The following is a 19,127-nucleotide window of genomic DNA, read 5'->3' as shown; positions in this document are numbered from 1 at the left end:
TCTCACTTTTAAAAACCTACCATTTGCCAGCCATCCCTCAACCTGCAAACAACCTCCCCCGATCAAACTTTGCAAGTTCCTGTCTAATGCCATTCAAAATTAGCCTTGCTTCAATTTAGGACTTTCACTTGTGGAGCAGACCTATCTTTTTCCATAACTATTTTAAAGCTCATAGAATTATGATCACCGGTCCTAAATTGCTCCCACACTGACAATTCAGTCACTTGCTCCACCACATTTCCCAATAGGAGGTCCAGTGTTGCCCACTCACTAGAAGAGCCATCCACCTATTTCTTGAGAATACCTTCCTGGATACACTGAACAATTCTGCCCCATGTTAGCCCTTGGCACCACGGCAGTCCCACTCAATGTCAGGGAGCTAAAGACAAACCACTCACAGTCTTGCAAGTTCCTGATACCGTGGTGACTTCCTTCTGTAACTCTTGTAGGCTAAGAAAAGTGAGAGCCAATTTATGCACAGCAAGCTCCCACAAACAGCAATGAGCTAATGACCACAGAGCCTGCCTTGTTTTCCTTGGTTGCAGGGATAATTCTTGCCCTAGAACAAGGAATATCTCCCCTATACTGCTACAAAACGTTATGAGGTGAACTTTCTCAGAGACCTGAGAGAGCAGACAGCGGCTCGGTGAAAAGTCTCATCAATATGTCAGCACCTGATCTGAGAAGACAAATGAGGGTAGGATTTTAAAGTGAGCAGTTGGGCCTTGGGGAGTGTTGTAGAACAGAGGGACTTAGGAGTACAAGTATATGGTTTCCTGAAATTGGTGTCACAAATGGACAGGGTGGTGAAGAAAGCTTTAGGTATGCTGACTTTCATCAGTTAGGGCATTGAGTACAGAAGTGGGACTGTTACGTTGCAGTTGTACAAGACCATGGTGAGGCATGTGTTCAGTTTGAGTCACACTGCTATAGGAAAGAGGCCATTAAGCTGAAAAGAGTGCAGAAGAGATTTACGAGGATGTCACAAGGGATTCGAGGATCTGTGTGCTGGAGAGAGGTTGAGCAGGTTGGGACTTTTTTCATTGAATCGTAGGAGAATGAGGGGTGAAGTAATAGAGGTGTATAAAATTATGAGAAATTATGAGGGGAATGGAAACAATCTTTTTCCCATTGTTGGGAAAACAAGAAACATAGGGTATAGGTTGAAGGTGAGAAGGAAGAGATTTAATAGGAAACTCAGGGGCAACTTTTTCATCCAATGAGTGGTCAGTATATGGAATCAGCTGCCAGAGGGAGTGGTTGAGGCAGGTACATTCATATTTAAAAGCTATTTGGACAGGTACACAGATAGGAAAGACTTCGAGGGATATGGGCCAAATGGACAGTTCAAATGGAAGTCTTGTTTGGCATGGACCAGTTGGGCCAAAGGGCCTCTTTCTGTGCTGTAAGACTCTATGACACCACCAGCAGTGCCGAACTCCCTCAATCCTGCACTCCCTCAGTGCTCAGGCTCTGGAGTGGGAGATGAACCTACAACACTGAGGGTACACACTGCAGTCACAGTGCGCTCACAGGGCAGGAAGGCAATGTTTGGGGTGGTGGATGGAGAGCCAGTCAAACAGGCAAACTTCTCCTGGGTGATTTTAAGCTTCTGGAGCATTCTAGGAGCTGCTCCAACCCAGGTAAGTGGAGAAAGTTCCAGCGCACTCCTGATTAGGGAAATTGCCCCTGGTGCAAAGGCTTGGGAAGTGAGTCAACAAATTCTTCTTGTACCACAGCAAATGTGTTTATTGACAGAAGAGGAAGTGGTCTCTTTGACTGCTGTCTGAAAAAGGAAGTGACCAACTCGGACACAACACAGGGACCCGCCCGATTCAACACGGCTGAAACATGGAGGTGGTGCAGGGTGAAAGCACCCACCAGAAACGGCCCAAAACGACGGGAACTATCGTGCTGTTGGTTCTTATCTCTGTTGATTTCATATCAGGTAAGTCATTATTTTATAAAATAATCTGTTCTTTACACTTATTAACTAGAACCTTGCAGTATTTTTATCAGTGGAGCTGATGAAAGTCAAGAATTTCTGATGTCGCTTCCTGCACTGGGTGGTGAGCTGAAGATAAACCACTCACTGCAGTGACTTCCTTCAATGGCTCTTGTCGTGTTGTGTGCAGCCAAGTTGTACACAACAAGCTCCCTGAATAGAAAAGAGATAACTGCCCTCTAGCCTTTCTTGTTGACCTTGGTTGCAGGAATAATTCTTATCACAGGATGTTTTCCCAGTTTCCGAAACTCAAGTCATTGAATTCTCTTTTAAGTCACTTGTACTGTGATTTGTGACTGGACCGGGATGGATCTGATCAGGTCTCTCTACACCAGCTCCTTAACCTACAAAATGGGGAGTGTAGAGTGGGGCACAGGAGAGTCACCAGGACTGCGTCTACACACAGCATGGGAAAATATTGAATCACAGGACCCTCAAATAAAAACATCGAAAACACAATCATTGGAAACGGACGTACTACTGAAATGAGGAAGTAGCTCAGTGACTTTCCAGTTTTATATTTGTAAGATCTGGGGCAATCTCTCACTTCTGCTAAAGATCAGCTGCTCACCTAAAATAAACTGCCTCACAACAGGCACTGGCTGCTCAAACACTTCCTCACACCTCACTATACCCAGTCTCTGAAACTCAAGTCATTCATTTCTCATTTAAATCACTTGTACTGTGACTTGTGACTGGATCGGGATGGATCTGATCAGGTGTCTCTACACCAGCTCCTTAACCTGCTGTCCCCTCCCACACCACTGACCACATTGCAAGCGACTTGAAAGAGAATTCAATGACTTGAGCTTCAAAGACTGGGTTCAGTGCGGTGTGAAGAAGTGTTCATCAGCCAGTGTCTGCATCAAGGAGCTTATTGCAGGTGAGTGGCTGATTTTTTACTGTCACAGGGTGAGGATGAGCTTCGGAACCCTGCTCCAAACTTCTGTGTAAACACGTACTGGTTTTTCTCCTGAACAACCTGGGTCTCAGAATCAGATTGAATCCCTTTGTTTTCAATTTCCATTCAGAAAGAATAAAAACCTTGTCATCTGAAGGTGTGTGTGGATTTTCCACAGGGGGAGTTGTGTAACAGCAGAGGGAGAGTCCACCTTTCACTACCGGCTGTGCAGTTTAATTCAATGGGGAAGTGGGTTTTACAGAATGGATTAATGCACATGGGAAACAGCGATTGACAGGTTCGCATCCAGGAAAGGAGGTTGTGGGCGTTAGTAGGACTGAGGTGGGGATGGTCAGAATGTTAACCCCAGTAGGGGGGAGTTGAGGATGAGGGGTAATTCTAAGCAGATCCTCAATTGACAGAGGTCCTGATAGTGTTGGATGAGGGGGAACAGTGACTTCCAATGGGTGATGCAGTTCCAGGGAAGGTTATGTTGTGGAGCAATGAGGAAGAGCTCTTAGTTCTTGGTCACGTCAAGTCAAGGTTATTGCCATGTGCACAAGTACAGTGAGGTACAGGTACAAGGTAAATCCTGCTTGGGGCAGCATCACAGGCCCATAGGTTCAGACAACACACAAAACATAAATTATATATAAACTATACATAAATTAAACCTAAATTATAGACAAAAACTGTGCAAAGCAAGACATTAGAGAAACATAAATCCAATCAGAGACAAGTCCATGCTACTGCAAGAGGTGGTGCATAGTGTTCCATTGCTGAGGTAGGGTTAGGGATGTGCAGGTCGGTTCAAGAACCCGACAGTTGCAGCAAAGTAGTTGTTCCAGAAGCTGGTGGTGTGGGACTTCAGGCTTCTGTACCTCCTGCCCAACAGTAGCTGCAAGAAGAGGGCACGACCCACATGGTGTCAGGGCTTCAATCTCACCCTCTACACTGGCAATTGGCCATGTGGGTGGGGGTTCAGCACAGGCACAGGAACCGCCGGGCACCACTGCCCCTCTACTCTGAACATTCAGGAGCTCTCCTGATGGAGATCGGCCGGTTCTCTCAGTTAGTGTGTCGGTGTCACCAAGCTCAGGAATAAATGACCGACACCCGGTGCCGACCGTTCTCTGGACTCCGACTTGAACAAGGCTGGATATTCAACTGTGCAAAAGAAAATCTCTCACCATAGAAATGGGCAAACTGGGAGAGGCAGCTGCAGAGTGATAAAATGAGGAACTTCAGCAAACTGTTTTGTGCCTTCATTTTGATTGTCTGGGTAAATAATGAATATTCAGCCGCAGATTTTTTAAATTTATTCTTTCACTGTGATATGGGCATCAGCGGCAAGGCCAGCATTTATTCCCCATCCCTGGTGCCCCTGAGTAGGATGTGGTGACCCTCTCATTGAACCTCTGAAGCGATCATTTCCCCAGAATCCACAATCCGTTCACACCAAGAAACAACAGACTCACAGGTTGGAAATATCAGGCCGAGCAAATCTGCTTTCACTGTAACTAGGGGAACAATCTCAGTGAAATGAGAACAAACACCAGAGATAAAATATTGAAGTGAACATGATCTCTGCAAAGTCATGAAACTCTCTGAACAGTCGAAATGACGAGATTATATTGCTGAAAGCAGCTTGTGTTGATGCGTGTGGGTAATCTGTCATCATTAATGTGCCAACAGGTTCAAATGCATTAACTGGACCCGAGAACGTTCTGGGAGTATTGGGACAATCAGTCACTGTGGAATGTCGGTATGATCGGAAATACAGGGACAATAAGAAACAATGGCGTAAAGGATATTATTATGCCACGAGTTCTGTCGTTTCGACTCATCAGCCACAACGAGGAACAACATCGATGACTGATAACAAAAAAGAAAGGAGACTTTCAGTAACCATGGACAACCTAATGAAGAGCGATGAAGGGTGGTACTGGTGTGTGATAGTAAAAGGAACATTTGAATTTAATGAAAAGTTTCGCATTCGGTTGAAAGTGTCTGAAGGTACGTTGACAATTTCTCTTCACTCTCCCAAATCTGAAAATCCCAGCCTGGGAATTCCCTCCCTCGGCCCTGAAGGTGACTCGGTGCCACATCCCCGGGGTGGGGCCTTATTTACTGGGGGTCCCAGCCCACGGGGACACACTGTGAGCCCCACACTCCCGGGAGCAGTGTGAATGAACTGTCAAACGCCGACCCAGTTGCAAGGTCCCAGCGGCCAGCTGTTCTGTTGATGACGGGTCTTTTCCCCCAGAGAAAATCACTCAGAGATTAGACCCTGTGCCGACTTTCACCGGAGCAGGAGGAGGGAAAACCGGCCCCACACCTGCTGCCCCGCCCACCAAGCTCACCCTCCCCACTCGCACATTATGGGGATTCTACCTTTTTACCTCTGTCAACCTCTGCCAATTCCAGTAATAATTTCCCCGATGGGAAGGGTGATCTGGACTTTGCATTGAGCCACACAGAAAGTACAAAATGAAGTGGATAACGTGGGAAATACTCAGCAGGTCAGGCAGCATCTGTGGGGAGAGAAACAGGGTTAATGATTCAGGTGGATGCCCTTTCATCTGAACTGGGAACACTTGAAGTAATTGTTAAGATGTAGAGAAGGGAGGAGGGGTGGAGGGTAGCCCATTGATAATGTCATGGAGTCACCGAGTGATACAGCACAAACCAGGCCCATCAAACACCCATCTACACTGAACCCATTTGATCTGTGGCTTCCTACACATTGATGCTTCAAGTGCTCATCTAGATGCTTCTTAAATATTGTGTCAGTCTCTGCCTCACCACCAACTCATGCAGTGTGTTCCACATTCCCAGCACCCTCTGGGTGAAAAGAACAATCTTCCTTATATCCCCTGTAAACCCATTACTCCTTACCTTAAACCTCTGCCCCACTGGTTGCATCTGCTGTGGGGAGAACTTACTACAAACAATTCCATCTCTTCCCCATATCATTCTGCAGACATCATTCATTCTCCCCTCAGCCTCCCCAAGGAAAACAAACCAGTCTTTCCCTATATCTCAACTGCTCCATCCCAGGCAATGTCCTGGTGAATCTCCTCTGCACCTTCTCCACTGTAATTATGTCCTTCCTATAGTACTTGGAATTTCTGGCAATCTAAACAAAATACAAATAATGCTAAGAGTGAATCTATTACTGAGAAGCTAACAGTTTACATTATTTGTGTCTCATTTACGAAAGAAAGGATATCTTCAACTGTGATTTTTGCATCCCTGGCCGAACATCACAGAGCACTTTATCACCACCTTCACTCTCTCCCTCCCTTCATCTCCCTCCCTTCGCACTGACCAGTCTCTCTGCCTCCCTCAGCCTTGTTCTCCTTTCCTCCTCCTCTCCCACTCTCCCTATTCCCACCTCTCCCCTCTCAGCCGCTCCAGTTTCCCAGCAGCCGGAGTTGTATCCCAGGCCTGTTCCCTGCAGTGCTGGCAGTGGACAGATCAGGTTCAGGGTCCCTCTGCCTTCACTCCCTCATCTCAGTTGAGCCAGTGGGATCTGGGGTGGTGACCAGGTTCAAGGGTGGGGGATGTCCCAGCGGTGGGATGCTTGGGCAGATGGGTGAGATGTGGCCCTGACTGCTTTGTGGATTTTCCTGAATCCAGGACACTCTCAGAGACATTCTTTGACCAGGGACACAGTATCTCATCCGGGGAGTGTTGCCAGTAATCAGGAACACGTAGTCACCTTACTCTTCTAATAACTAAGGTCAACACAATGGGTGGTTGTGGTCTCTCTCCAGAAATAAACTCCCTAATACAAAAGGAATGTTATCAGATCTCTTGAAGAACCATTCCAGAAATCATTTCCCAGCAACTCCCTGAAAATACACCCCAATCATCTCCAACCGCTGGATCTACACACCAGCTCATGGCCTGGACTCAAGAACACAAGGAGTTAGGAGCATGAATAGGCCACTCAGTCCCTCTGACCTGCACTGCCATTCAACATGATCGCGCCCAGATCTCAACTCCTCTTCTGTGCCAGTTCCCCACAACCCTCAATTGCTTTCAGACATACAGTGTTCAGAGACTTCATCCACTTCACCCCCAGAACTGGACACACCCAGCACGGAAGCTTAAACTGCCACCACTTTCTCTCAGAACGGAACACCCAGCATGGAGGTGGGATAGAAATTGCTTTCAGACATTCATTTTTTCAATATTTCAACCACTTTAGACCCAGATGTGAACAAACCCACCACAGAAACATCCACTGCGACCACTTGGATGACTTTGTCTCAGAATCAAACAACCACCAGCAAAGCAGGATCCACTGAGACTTCTTTTTCTCCGCCTCAACCCAGGTCAGTCACTCAAAGGGACATCTCAACCTTGCACAGCTTTACCACAGCATTAAGGTATTCTGAAAACAACCGATGATGAACGGCAGAGATGACTACAGTCAGCAACTTTGCAGGTAATCACATTGGGTCTCTCCTTATAACTCAAGCCCTCTAGTCCCTGTAAAATCAGAGTGAATCACTTTTGCATCTTTTCCCAATTTAATGATATCCTTCCTATAGCTGGGTAACAAGAACTTCACACAATACTCCCAAGTGTGGTCACACCAACTGTCATACAGTTGCAACATGATGTCCCACCTCTTGTACTCCATGTTCTGACCAATGAAGGCGAGCACGACAAATACCTCCTTCACCATCCAAACCAGATGTGTCGCCACTTTCAGGGAGCTATGTACTAGTACCACTAGGACTCTCTTTTCCACAACACTCCCCAGGGCTCTGCCATTTACCGTGTAAGTCCTGACCTTGTCTAACTTCCCAAAATGCAACATTTCACACTAATCCCAATTAAATTCCATCTGCCGTTCCTTAGCCCACTTTCCAAACTGATATAGATCCTGTTCGAATCTCAGATGACCTTCTTCATTGTCCACTATATCACCAATTATGGTTTCACAGCAACTTTACTAACTATGCCATTGATATTCTCATCAAAATCATTAATATACGTAGACGACAAACAACAGGGGACCCAGCACCGATCCCTGCAGCACACCACTGCTCATAGGCCTCCAATCTGAAAAACAACCCTCCACTACCATCGTTTGACTCCTTCCAACAAACCAGTTTTGTCTCCAGTTGGCTAGCTGACCTTGTATTCCATGTCATCTAACGTACCAGACTAGCCTACCACACAGAGCCTTGTCAAAGACTATCAAGATCTAGTTCCTTCTGCCATTGCTCTGGCCAATATACCAGCTGATCAATATCTTTCTGTGGTCTGAGATTATCCTCCTCACTATCCACAACAGCAATGTTTGGGTCATATGCAAACTTATTAATCATACCTCCTACTTTAACATCTCAGCCAATAATGTATGTAGCAGTGTTACTGCTTCAAGTGATGGGAACAGGTTGGAATATCAGCATCCAACCAATGTTTCACAGCTCAACCTTGCATCAGGTTGCATGATTGCATGCACAATGTGATGAAAACGCATTTCCCAGTGTTGGTTACCGATCACTCCGTGTGTAGCTAATTACATTTCCTTGTCCATCAGGAACCGGGAGCTGAAAGTTCACCATGTTTGGGCAGTGGTCCGCTGGATACTCTTCTGTGCTCTGGTTTTTTGCACAGTTTCCATACATTGCATGACAGCTTTTCAAAGGTATCTTGTTTCCAATCTCTTCACTTCCATGTTCACGTTAAATGCAATTAAGAGCAGAAGCTGAAGAGTTACTGTGAATTCCCCCAGATAATTACTTCACAATGTCACAGAAGAGATTAGAACCTGCACATTAAGCCAAACCATAGAACCATAGAACACTACAGCACAGAAAACAGGCCATTCGGCCCTTCTAGTCAGTGCTGAAACTTTATTCCGCTAGTCCCATTGACCTGCACCCAGTCCATAACCCTCCAGACCTCTCCTATCCATGTATCTATCCAATTTATTCTTAAAACTTAAAACTTAAGTTTCAGACAAAGTCAAAGTTGAGTTTATTGTCATATGCACAGGCACACGTATGAAAAACTCGCAGCAGCATCACAGGCACATAGCATCAGATAGACAATATTGACAAGGAAAACATACATTGTACAAATTTATATAAGGAATAACACAATAAGAACAAAAAAAAGGTCCATTTTAGTGCAAAGTGATCAGTGTTGCTATACCGAGGTAGTGATTAAGGATGTGTAGTGTGGTTCAAGAACTGAATGGATGAAGGGAAGTAACTGTTCCTGAGCCTGGTGGTGTGGGACTTCAGGCTTCTGTACCTCCTGCCCGATGGTAGCAGTGAGAAGATGGCATGGCCCAGGTGAGAGGGATCTTTGATGATGGATGTTGCATTCTTGAGGCAGATACTTCCGATGCTGGGAGGAATGTGCCCGTGATGTATTGGGCAGAGTCCGCCACTCTCTCTGCAGCATCTTACTTTCCTGCACATACGAATTGCAGTACCAGACCATGATGCAACCAGTCAGGATACTTTCAACAATCCATCTTTAGAAATTTGTTGGACTGTTCGGTGACATGCCAAACCTCCTTAACCTTCTAAGAAATTCAAGACTCTGGCATACCTTCCTTGTGATTTATTAAACATTATCTACTTTTAATTCTCATTTTTAAACATTATTCATGGAATGAAACAACAGTGGGGCACATAAACGGTTAAATGTCTGAAAGTAATGCAGTATGGACACATATTAGAAGAAGAATATAAAAATTAAGGGTAATAACTGTATAAAGATTGTTATTCTGATGGATTGCCACTTCACTTTCATTGGTTTAGCTGTTCAGGGCCGGAGGGTGTGCTCACCAGTTAGAGCCACACAAATTTCATCACAAGCACCAGGGTGTCTCCTAGCCTGACCCCACATCTCCATTTACATCCAATCTAATTTCACCACACCCCACCTACATTTCACGACACCACCCCCACCCCTCAACCTCCCCCCACCGTCAACACTTTGTGGCATCTCACTCCCAAATCCTGCAGCAACCAAGTCACATTCTTCTCCCTCAGGGCCACACCCACCTACACATCACCCAACGCCCACACCCCTCTTGCACCACAGCCCAGACAGCCGTACAACTTTGCAGATTCTCACACCAGCCTAACGAGAAAACAGCACCCACTACAATCACCACATAATTCCCTCCCTCCCCGACACACCACCGGGAAACTATCACCAGTGTTTTTTGATGAGAAGTATCATCAACCTGAGTACATATTCTCACCTCTCAATCCCTGACTTCAAATTTTCTGCCTTTCTAGACAAGCTGACAGGACAGTCCACAAAAAGCAGAATGCATGACACAGATGGATCAGTGCAATGTTTGCAGATGCTTCTGAAAATCCTGAAATTGACTGAAGGGACCAGTAGTATTTGACCTGAACTCATAAGCTGCTATCAGTAATGTGAAATGTTTCACTTTGTTACCAGGTGAAATGTTGTGTAAAATTCTGCACAAACAATAATGGTTAAAATAATCCAGATTGAATAAAGACGGTTGAACTTTGTGGAGTTTCTTGAGCAATCTTTGGTAATAATAGAACAGTAGCTTGCATTTCCACAGCACATTGAATGTGGTGGACAAGTCGCAAGGTGCTTCACAAAATTTGCCATTGAGTCACATGACCATTAACAAGCCCAGGTGACCAAGAGTTCAGTCAATAAGCTGAGATCAGAGCAGTATCCTAAACAGGGACTGGGAAACAGAGAATCAGTGAGATTTAGGGAGGGAATTCCACAGCTGAAGGCCTGGACCGCTGGAGGAAGAACAATTAAGGTCAGAGATACATAGAACATAGAACATAGAACAGTACAGCACAGAACAGGCCCTTCAGTTTACAATGTCGTACAACATAGTTATTCCCTCCTGCCTACAGAATGCACAGATCCCTCTATTTTCCTCTCATTCATGTGCCCATCCAAGCCCTTCTTGAAAGCCCCCAATGAGTTTGCCTCCAAAACCCGATCCAGCATCGCGTTCCAGGCATCCACCACACTCTCAGTACCCCTCACGTCTGTTCTGAACCTACCCCCTCTCACCTTAAATGCATGCCCTCTGGTATTGGATCGCTCAATAATGGGAAAAAGATATTGCTTGTTCAAGTGTCCAGAATTAGAATTTCTCCGATATGTCAGAGGATCCATCAGTGTTGCCAACAGTCCCATATTGTAAATGACACCCAGTATCTGAATAGAAGTTTGTCTGTCCCAGATGATGCTGATGCAGGATTCCCATTTACCATGAAACAGGCAGCCTGACCAGGCAGGATTTATTAAGAATCGTTATTTGCATTTTAATATTAGGAGGTTAATGAATATTGTATATACCCCTTCATCTATAATTCCAGAATGTGCTATCTCACTAGATGCCAAGAAGGCATTTGATAGAGTTGAATGGGAATATTTATTCAACACGCCTGAGAAATTTAATTTTAGCCCAAATTTTATATCCGAGATTAAACTGATTTACGACACACCTCTGGCTTTAATACTTACTAATAATCAGAGATACCCCTTTTTCAGGCTTTTTCAAGGCACTAGGCAGGGCTGCCCTTTAAGTCCTTTATTATCTGATATTTGGAACCCTTGGCAATTGCCTTTCGGGACTCTTCTAACATCCTTGGTATTACTCGTGGAAAGGGGATCCATAAGATATAACTATATGCAGATGACCTGTTACTCCATATCTCTAACCCGGAGAAATCTATCCCTGCAGCATTATCACTGCTTGCTCAGTTTAGTGTTTTCTCTGGTTATAGATTGAGTCTTAATAAGAGTGAACTTTTCCCATTGAGTCTTAATAAGAGTGAACTTTTCCCATTAAATGTGCAAGTCTCAATTTATAGGCAATTACCATTTAGATTAGTGACTGATTATTTTACGTATCTGGGTGTTAAAACTACCAAGAAGCACAAGGACTTATTCAAAGTTAACTTTTTACCTTTAATTGATCATATTAAACAATTGTTTACTAAATGGTCCCCATTGTCTCTATCATTGATTGGCCGAATTAACGCGGTTAAGATGAATATTTTACCAAAATTTTTGTATTTATTTCAGGCGGTTCCAACTTGCATCTCGAAATCCTTTCTCGATACTATTGATTCTAAAATTCTTTCATATCTATGGCAGAATAAAAACCCAATGTTAAGTAAGAAATATTTACAAAAATTGAAAAAGGATGGTGGTATGTCTTTGCCTAACTTTAGATTTTACTATTGGGCAATTAATATTAGTTACTTAATTTTCTGGGCACAAGATTTAAATGTAATTCAATGTCCTCGATGGGTGTATCTTGAATATGAATCAGTGCAAGGATTTTCATTAGCTTCTATTTTAGGAGCCTCATTCCCTTTTGCACTTACTAAATTGAGTAATGTAATGACTAACCCAATAGATAAACATTCAATATGAATATGGTTTCAATTTCGAAAATGTTTTGGATTGAATTAATTCATTTTATCAAGTCCTATCCAATCTAATTTTTTTCTTTCAACCATCCAGGATTGACTTAGCCTTTTCTTTATGGAAAATGAAGGGAATAACATGCTTTCGTGATTTATTCATTGATAACTGTTTTATGTCTTTTGAACTGCTGTCTAATAAATACAATTTGCCTAGATCACATTTTTTCGATATTTACAGATTAGAAACTTGTTAAAAGTCACTTTACCTTCTTTTCCGATACTATATGAAACTGAAATTACGGGAAAAATCTTAGGTTTTAATCCCTATCAGAAGGGCTTGATAGCAATTATGTAAAATACATCTAGAGACACTTGATAAAATTAAGAATGAATGGGAAAGAGAACTCCAGATACTCTTACCCACAGAAACGTGGAAGAAAATTCTCCAATTAGTTAATACATCTTCAATGTGTGCTGGACACTCTTTGATACAGTTTGAGGTGGTTCACAGGACCCATATGTCAAAGGACAAGTTAGCCCATTTTTATCACCATATAAATCCAATAAGTGACAGATGTAATTCGGAGGTGGTTTCCCTGACACATATGTTTTGGTCCTGTCCTCTGGAAAAATATTGGAAAGACATTTTTAATATTATTTCAACTGCATTGAATATTGATCTACAACCCCATCCTATCACTGCAATTTTTAGGTTACCAATGATGGATTCTGGCCACCTATCCGCTTCTGCTTGTCGTATGATTGCTTTTGTTACATTAATGGCCAAGAGATCCATTCTATTTAAATGGAAGGACCCTATACCCCCTGCCGCATTTCAATGGTTTTCTCAAACTATAGCTTGTTGAAACTTAGAAGAAATTAGGAGTGGTACTGTTGATCCTTCGCTTAAATTTGAGTAAGTTTGGAGTCCATTTTATTCAATATTTCCATATGATATAAGCAGACCTTTTCAAATTCCTTTCAATAACCTTTGGATATAGAGGACCAGAGCTGACGACATAATAATGTTGTTTTTTAACCAAAGAAATATCAGCCCAGTTTTTCTTTGAAGATTTTGGTTTGCATTTGTTTATTATTATACTTTTTTTTTGATTTGGAGGTTTTCTTTTCATATAATCAAATTTCTTTTCAATTCCTTTTTTTTGTATCATGTTCACTTAGCAAGAGAGCGGGAGGTCCAGATTACATACTTCACTCCTTGTGAGTATAAGTTACCTGTTATTATTGTTATCTCGATCTCTTCACATCATATGTATAATTATTAACGTTATGTAAATTAATTTGAATTAATTTTAAATTCAATAAAAAGATTAAAAAAGAAAGAAAGAAACAGGCAGGCCGTGGATGCAGCAAAGGATTCCCAGGACAGCCACTGTTCCCGACAATGAGTGACCAGTGATGTCAACATCAGTTATAACCCTGATGACCAGGAGGACCACTAAGGAGGCTGGAGAATCAACATCAAGACACGACACTCCAGCCTCCTCTCAGTGCCCACCCACAGAAGCATGTCCCAAAAATGAGACTCAGCACCTAAGTCCTTCCACTGCACCCCCCACCAACCCCATAACTGCTTATAATTTAAATATGACTCCTTCTTTTTCCTGACCAAATCCTCAATGTCCCCTGTCAGCCAGGGTTCCCTAATCCTGCCAGCATTGCCCTTCACTCTTACAGGAACATGTTGGCCCTGAATCCTTTCTATCTCAATTTTAAAAGCCTACCATTTGCCAGCCGTCCCTCGACCTGAAAAGAGCCTCCCCCAATCAACCCTTGCAAGTTCCTGTCTAATGCCATTCAAAATTAGCCTTGTCTCAATTTAGGACTTTCACTTGTGGAGCAGACCTATCTTTTTCCATAACTATTTTAAAGCTCATAGAATTATGATCACTGGTCCCAAAGTGCTCCCACACTGACAATTCAGTCACTTGCTCCACCTCATTTCCCAATAGGATGTCCAGTGTTGCCCACTCTCTAGAAGGGCCATCCACCTATTTCTTGAGAAAACCTTCCTGGATACACTTAACAATTCTGCCCCATGCTAGCCCTTGGCACCATGGTAGTCCCACTCAATATTAGGGAAGTTAAACTCATTAATATTACAACACTTTTATTCTTACAGCCATCTGCAATCTCCCTACATATTTGCTCCTCTAATTCCTGCTGACCATTGGAGGCTACAGTAAAATCCCCTCAAAGTGATCACTCCCTTATTATTTCTGAGTTCCACCCATACAGCCTCACTGGATGATCCCCCAGGAATATCCTCTCTACGTACTGCTGTGATGTTCTCCCTAATTGGAAACACAACTCCTCCTCCTCTCTTACCATGACCTCTATCACGCCTGTTGTACCTGTTGTACCTCGGAACGTTGAGCTGCCAGTCCTACTCCTCAACCATGTTTCTGTCATAGCTGTAATCTCCCAGTCACATGTACCTATCCAAGCCCTGACTTCATCTGCCTTATCTGTCAGGCTTCTTGCATTAAATAATAAATGCAGTTTAGTATATCAGACCTTCCTCACTCCCCATCCAGCTCCTGCTTGTCTTACCCACTGAATTTCTTCATATTTGCCTCAACTTCCTTATCTGTTACACTAGTGCATTGGGTCACAACCCCACTGCCAGACTAGTTTAAACCCTCCTGAGTACCAAATCCGATTCAACACAATCTAAATATGGCAGTGGTGCAGGGTGAAACAGCCCAGAACTATGGGAACTATTGCTCTGTTACTTCTTATCTCTATTGATATTATATGAGGTGAATCATCATTTTTTGAAAAAAGATGTTCTTTACAATTAACAACAAGTAATTTGAAGAATTCTGAGATGGGAAAAATGCAAAACCCCTGATGTTGCTCCCTGCACTGTTGAGCTAAAAACAAACCACTCACAGTCTTACAAGTTCCTGATACCGTGGTAACTTCCTTCTGTAACTGCTGTAGGCTCAGTAAAGTGACAGCCAATTTATGCACAGCAAGCTCCCACAAACAGCAATGAGCTGATGACCACACAGCCTACCTTGTTTTCCTTGGTTGCAGGGATAATTCTTGCCATAGAACAAGGAATATCTCCCCTATTCTGCTACAAAACATTATTGAATGAAGGTCCTGTTCCTGTGCTGTCTGTTCTATGTTCCCTATTCCATGTTTCGAAGAATGAGAGGAGATCTCAGGGAAACACAAAATTCTTTCAGGACTCAACAGGCAGGATGCAGGAAGGATGTTTCCCCTGTCTGAGGAGTCGAGAGTCAGGGGTCACTGTCTCAGAATGTGGTCTACCCTCAGAGGATGGTGTATCTTTGGAATTCTCTGCACCGGAGGGCTGTGGGGCCTCAGTCATTCGGTTCATTTAAAGTTGTACAGCAGAGAAATGGGCCTTCGACCCACCACATCTGTGCCTACCTATTTCACCATCCAAACTCTCCCCAGAACTGAAGTCCTTCGATCCAGACAACATGCTGGGGAATCTCCTCTGCACTCTCTCCAGCACAATCACATCCTTCCCATAGTGTAACGAGGAGAACTGCACACAATACACTGGGTGTGACCTAACCAGTGTTTTGTAAAGTTGCAACATGACGTCCCAACTCCTACATTCTACAACCAATCTATGAAGGCTGGAATGTCACAGAGTGATACAGCACGGAAACAAGACCTTTGGCCCAATTCATCGACCAAGGTGCCCACCTGAGCTCGCCCCATGTGTCTGCATTGGGCCCAAATCCTTCCAAACCTTGCCTGTCATCATTTCTCTGCCACAGGCCTCTTCTGTGCCAGTTCCAAAGAGCCCTCAATTCTCCAATGTTACAAAAGATTATCCACCTCATTTTCTACCACATTACAGAAAAGGAGATGCTGGAGGTCTGCAAATGCAGAAAGGTAGATAAATCCCCAGGGCCTGATCAAGTGTATCCTAGGACATTGTGGGAAGTTCAGCTGGAAAGTGCCGAGCTCCCTCAGTGCTGCACTCCCTCAGTGCTCAGGCTTCTGCAGTGGGAGTTGAACCTACAACACTGAGGGTACACACAAGGCAGGAAGGCAATGTTTGGGGTGGTGGATGGAGAGCCAGTCAAACAGGCAAACTTCTCCTGGGTGATGTTGAGCTTCTGGAGCATTCTAGGAGCTGATCCAACCCAGGCAAGTGGAGAAAGTTCCAGCACACTGTTACGGATTAGGTTACTATTTGGTGAATGTCCCTTTAAGACATAGCACAGTAGTGTTTGTGTGTGTGTGTGTGTGTGTGTGGAGTGATTACGACAATGACAGGAGTTAAGGACGTGCTGACGTTTTGGAGTAGACAATCAGAGAAGTAACAGAGGGAGAGGGACACCCTGCTTGCTGGTCTCTGTATCAATGGATGAAAAACAATAACTGTGTCTGTCACTACAATCCACGTATGGATTTTTGGAATAATCCAGTGGAGTCCACTTTGTCGTTAACCTGTAGAAAGAAACAGGTATTTCTGTGGACGGCCACAATTCGAATGCCTTTTGGGGTGGCAGAAACTTTGGAACAAAGCAATGGAGACCTTCGGAGATTGAGGTGTCATATGGGTTCCATCGTGGAACATTTGGATTTCTTAACTTCTCTCTCTATTTTCTCTCTACATCTTCTCTTCAGCCAATGGTGGTTTTTGCAAAAGCCTTTGCTCACGTTTCACCTTATGGCTTGCTGAACTGAACTTTGAGAACCGTTCCTGGACTTGGAGTTTGGGAATTTGCCACACACACACTTCGGGTTTAGTTTTTGGGGCTAATGTTTGATATCTAACATTTTTACTTCTAACATTCTAACATTTTTACTTTTATTTTTCTTATTATCATGAGTAGTTATTAATAAAATAGTTTCTAACACTTATACATGACTTGGTGTGTTTCTTTTGTTGCTGGTACGTAACACCACTCCTGATTGGGACATCACCTATGGTGAAAAGGCTTGGGAAGTGAGTCAACAAATTCTCCTTGCACCACAGCAAATGTGTTTATTACCAGAAGAGGAACTGGTCTCTTTGACTGCTGTCTGAATACGGAAGTGACGGACTCAGGCACAACACAGGAACCTGACCGATTCAACACAGCTGAAACATGGAGGTGGGGCAGGGTGAATGCACCCACCAGAAACGGCCCAGAACGACGGGAACTATCATAATGTTTCTTCTTATCTCTTTTGACTTCACATCAGGTAAGTCATTATTTTATAAAATAATCTGTTCTTTACACTTATTAACTCGAACCTTGAAGTGTTTTTATCAGTGGAGTTGATGAAAGTCAAGAACTTCTGATGTCGCTTCCTGCACTGGGTGGTGAGCTTAAGATAAACCACTCACTGCAGTGACTTCCTTCAATGGCTCTTGTCGTGTTGTGTGCAGCCAAGTTGTACACAAAAAGCTCCCCGAATAGAAAAGAGATAACTGCCCTCTAGCCTTTCTTGTTGACCTATGTTGCAGGAATAATTCTTATCACAGGATGTCTTACCCAGTTTCTGAAACCCAAGTCATTGAATTCTCTTTTAAGTCACTTGTACTGTGACGTGACTGGATCAGGTGTCTCTACACCAGCTCCTTGACCTACAAAATGGGGAATGTGGAGTGGGGCACGGGAAAGTCACCAGGACTGCGTCTACACACAGCATGGGAAAATATTGAATCATAGGACACTCAAATAAAAACATCGAAAACATAATCATTGGAAACGGACGTACTTCTGAAATGAGGAAGTACCTCAGTGACTTTCCAGTTTTATATTTGTTGAATTTGGGGCAAGCTCTCACTTGTGCTAAAGATCAGCTGCTCACCTAAAATAAACTGCCTCACAACAGGCACTGGCTGCTCGAACACTTCCTCACACCTCACTATACCCAGTCTCTGAAACTCAAGTCATTCATTTCTCATTTAAATCACTTGTACTGTGACTTGTGACTGGATCGGGATGGATCTGATCAGGTGTCTCTACACCAGCTCCTTAACCTGCTGTCCCCTCCCACACCATTGACCACATTGCAAGCGACTTGAAAGAGAATTCAATGACTTGAGCTTCAAAGACTGGGTTCAGTGCGATGTGAAGAAGTTTTCGAGCAGCCAGTGTCTGCGTTAGGGAGCTTATTGCAGGTGAGTGGCTGATTTTTTACTGTCACAGGGTGAGCTTGAGCTTTGGAACCCTGCTCCAAACTTCTGTGTAAACACTTACTGGTTTTTCTCCTGAACAACCTGGGTCTCAGGATCGGACTGAATATCTTTGTTTTCATTTTCCATTCAGAAAGAATAAAAACCTTGTCATCTGAAGGTGTGGATTTCCCACAGGGGGAGTGGTGTTTGAAACAGCAGAGGGAGAGCCCACCTTTCACCACCGGCTGTGCAGTTTAATTCAATGGGGAAGTGGGTTTTACTGAATGGATTAATGCACATGGGAAACAGCGATTGACAGGTTCGCATCCAGGAAAGGAGGTTGTGGGTGTTAGTACGACTGAGGTGAGGATGGTCAGAATGTTAACCCCAGTAGGGGGGAGTTGAGGGTGAGAGGTAATTCTAAACAGATCCTCAATCGACGGAGGTCCTGATAGTGTTGGATGAGGGGGAACAGTGACTTCCAATGGGTGATGCAGCTCCAGGGAAGGTTATGTTGTGGAGCAATGAGGAAGAGCTCTTAGTTCTTGATCACGTCAAGTCGAGGTTATTGCCATGTGCACAAGTACAGTGAGGTACAGGTACAAGGTAAATCCTGCTTGGGGCAGCATCACAGGCCCATAGGTTCAGACAACACACAAAACATAA

The 19,127-nt window shown here is 43.8% G+C and overlaps 1 protein-coding gene and 1 long non-coding RNA gene across 4 annotated transcripts in view; both read left to right on the top strand.

The window, feature by feature from the left end:
- Positions 1–1,828: 1,828 nt before the first annotated feature.
- Positions 1,829–19,127, top strand: part of LOC127580666 (CMRF35-like molecule 7) — a 42,286-nt gene continuing 24,987 nt past the window's right edge. For 2 of the 3 annotated variants that reach the window (XM_052034349.1, XM_052034346.1), the window contains exons 1-2: positions 1,829–1,948; positions 4,602–4,922. In XM_052034349.1, coding sequence (XP_051890309.1) covers positions 1,852–1,948; positions 4,602–4,922 — 418 coding nt within the window. In that variant the 5' untranslated portion in view covers positions 1,829–1,851. The remainder of the gene's footprint in view (positions 1,949–4,601; positions 4,923–19,127) is intronic. The other variant, XM_052034347.1, reaches the window with a different exon arrangement.
- LOC127580670 (uncharacterized) lies at positions 7,335–10,218 on the top strand. The gene is made up of 3 exons (XR_007957857.1): positions 7,335–7,362; positions 8,470–8,577; positions 10,190–10,218. It is a non-coding gene; the product is annotated as an uncharacterized LOC127580670 (long non-coding RNA).

This window comes from Pristis pectinata, chromosome 20, assembly GCF_009764475.1.
Source record: "Pristis pectinata isolate sPriPec2 chromosome 20, sPriPec2.1.pri, whole genome shotgun sequence".
Taxonomy (NCBI): Eukaryota; Metazoa; Chordata; class Chondrichthyes; order Rhinopristiformes; family Pristidae; genus Pristis; species Pristis pectinata.
Note: the sequence above shows the minus strand (reverse complement) of the source record. Positions and strands in the feature narration are given on the sequence as shown.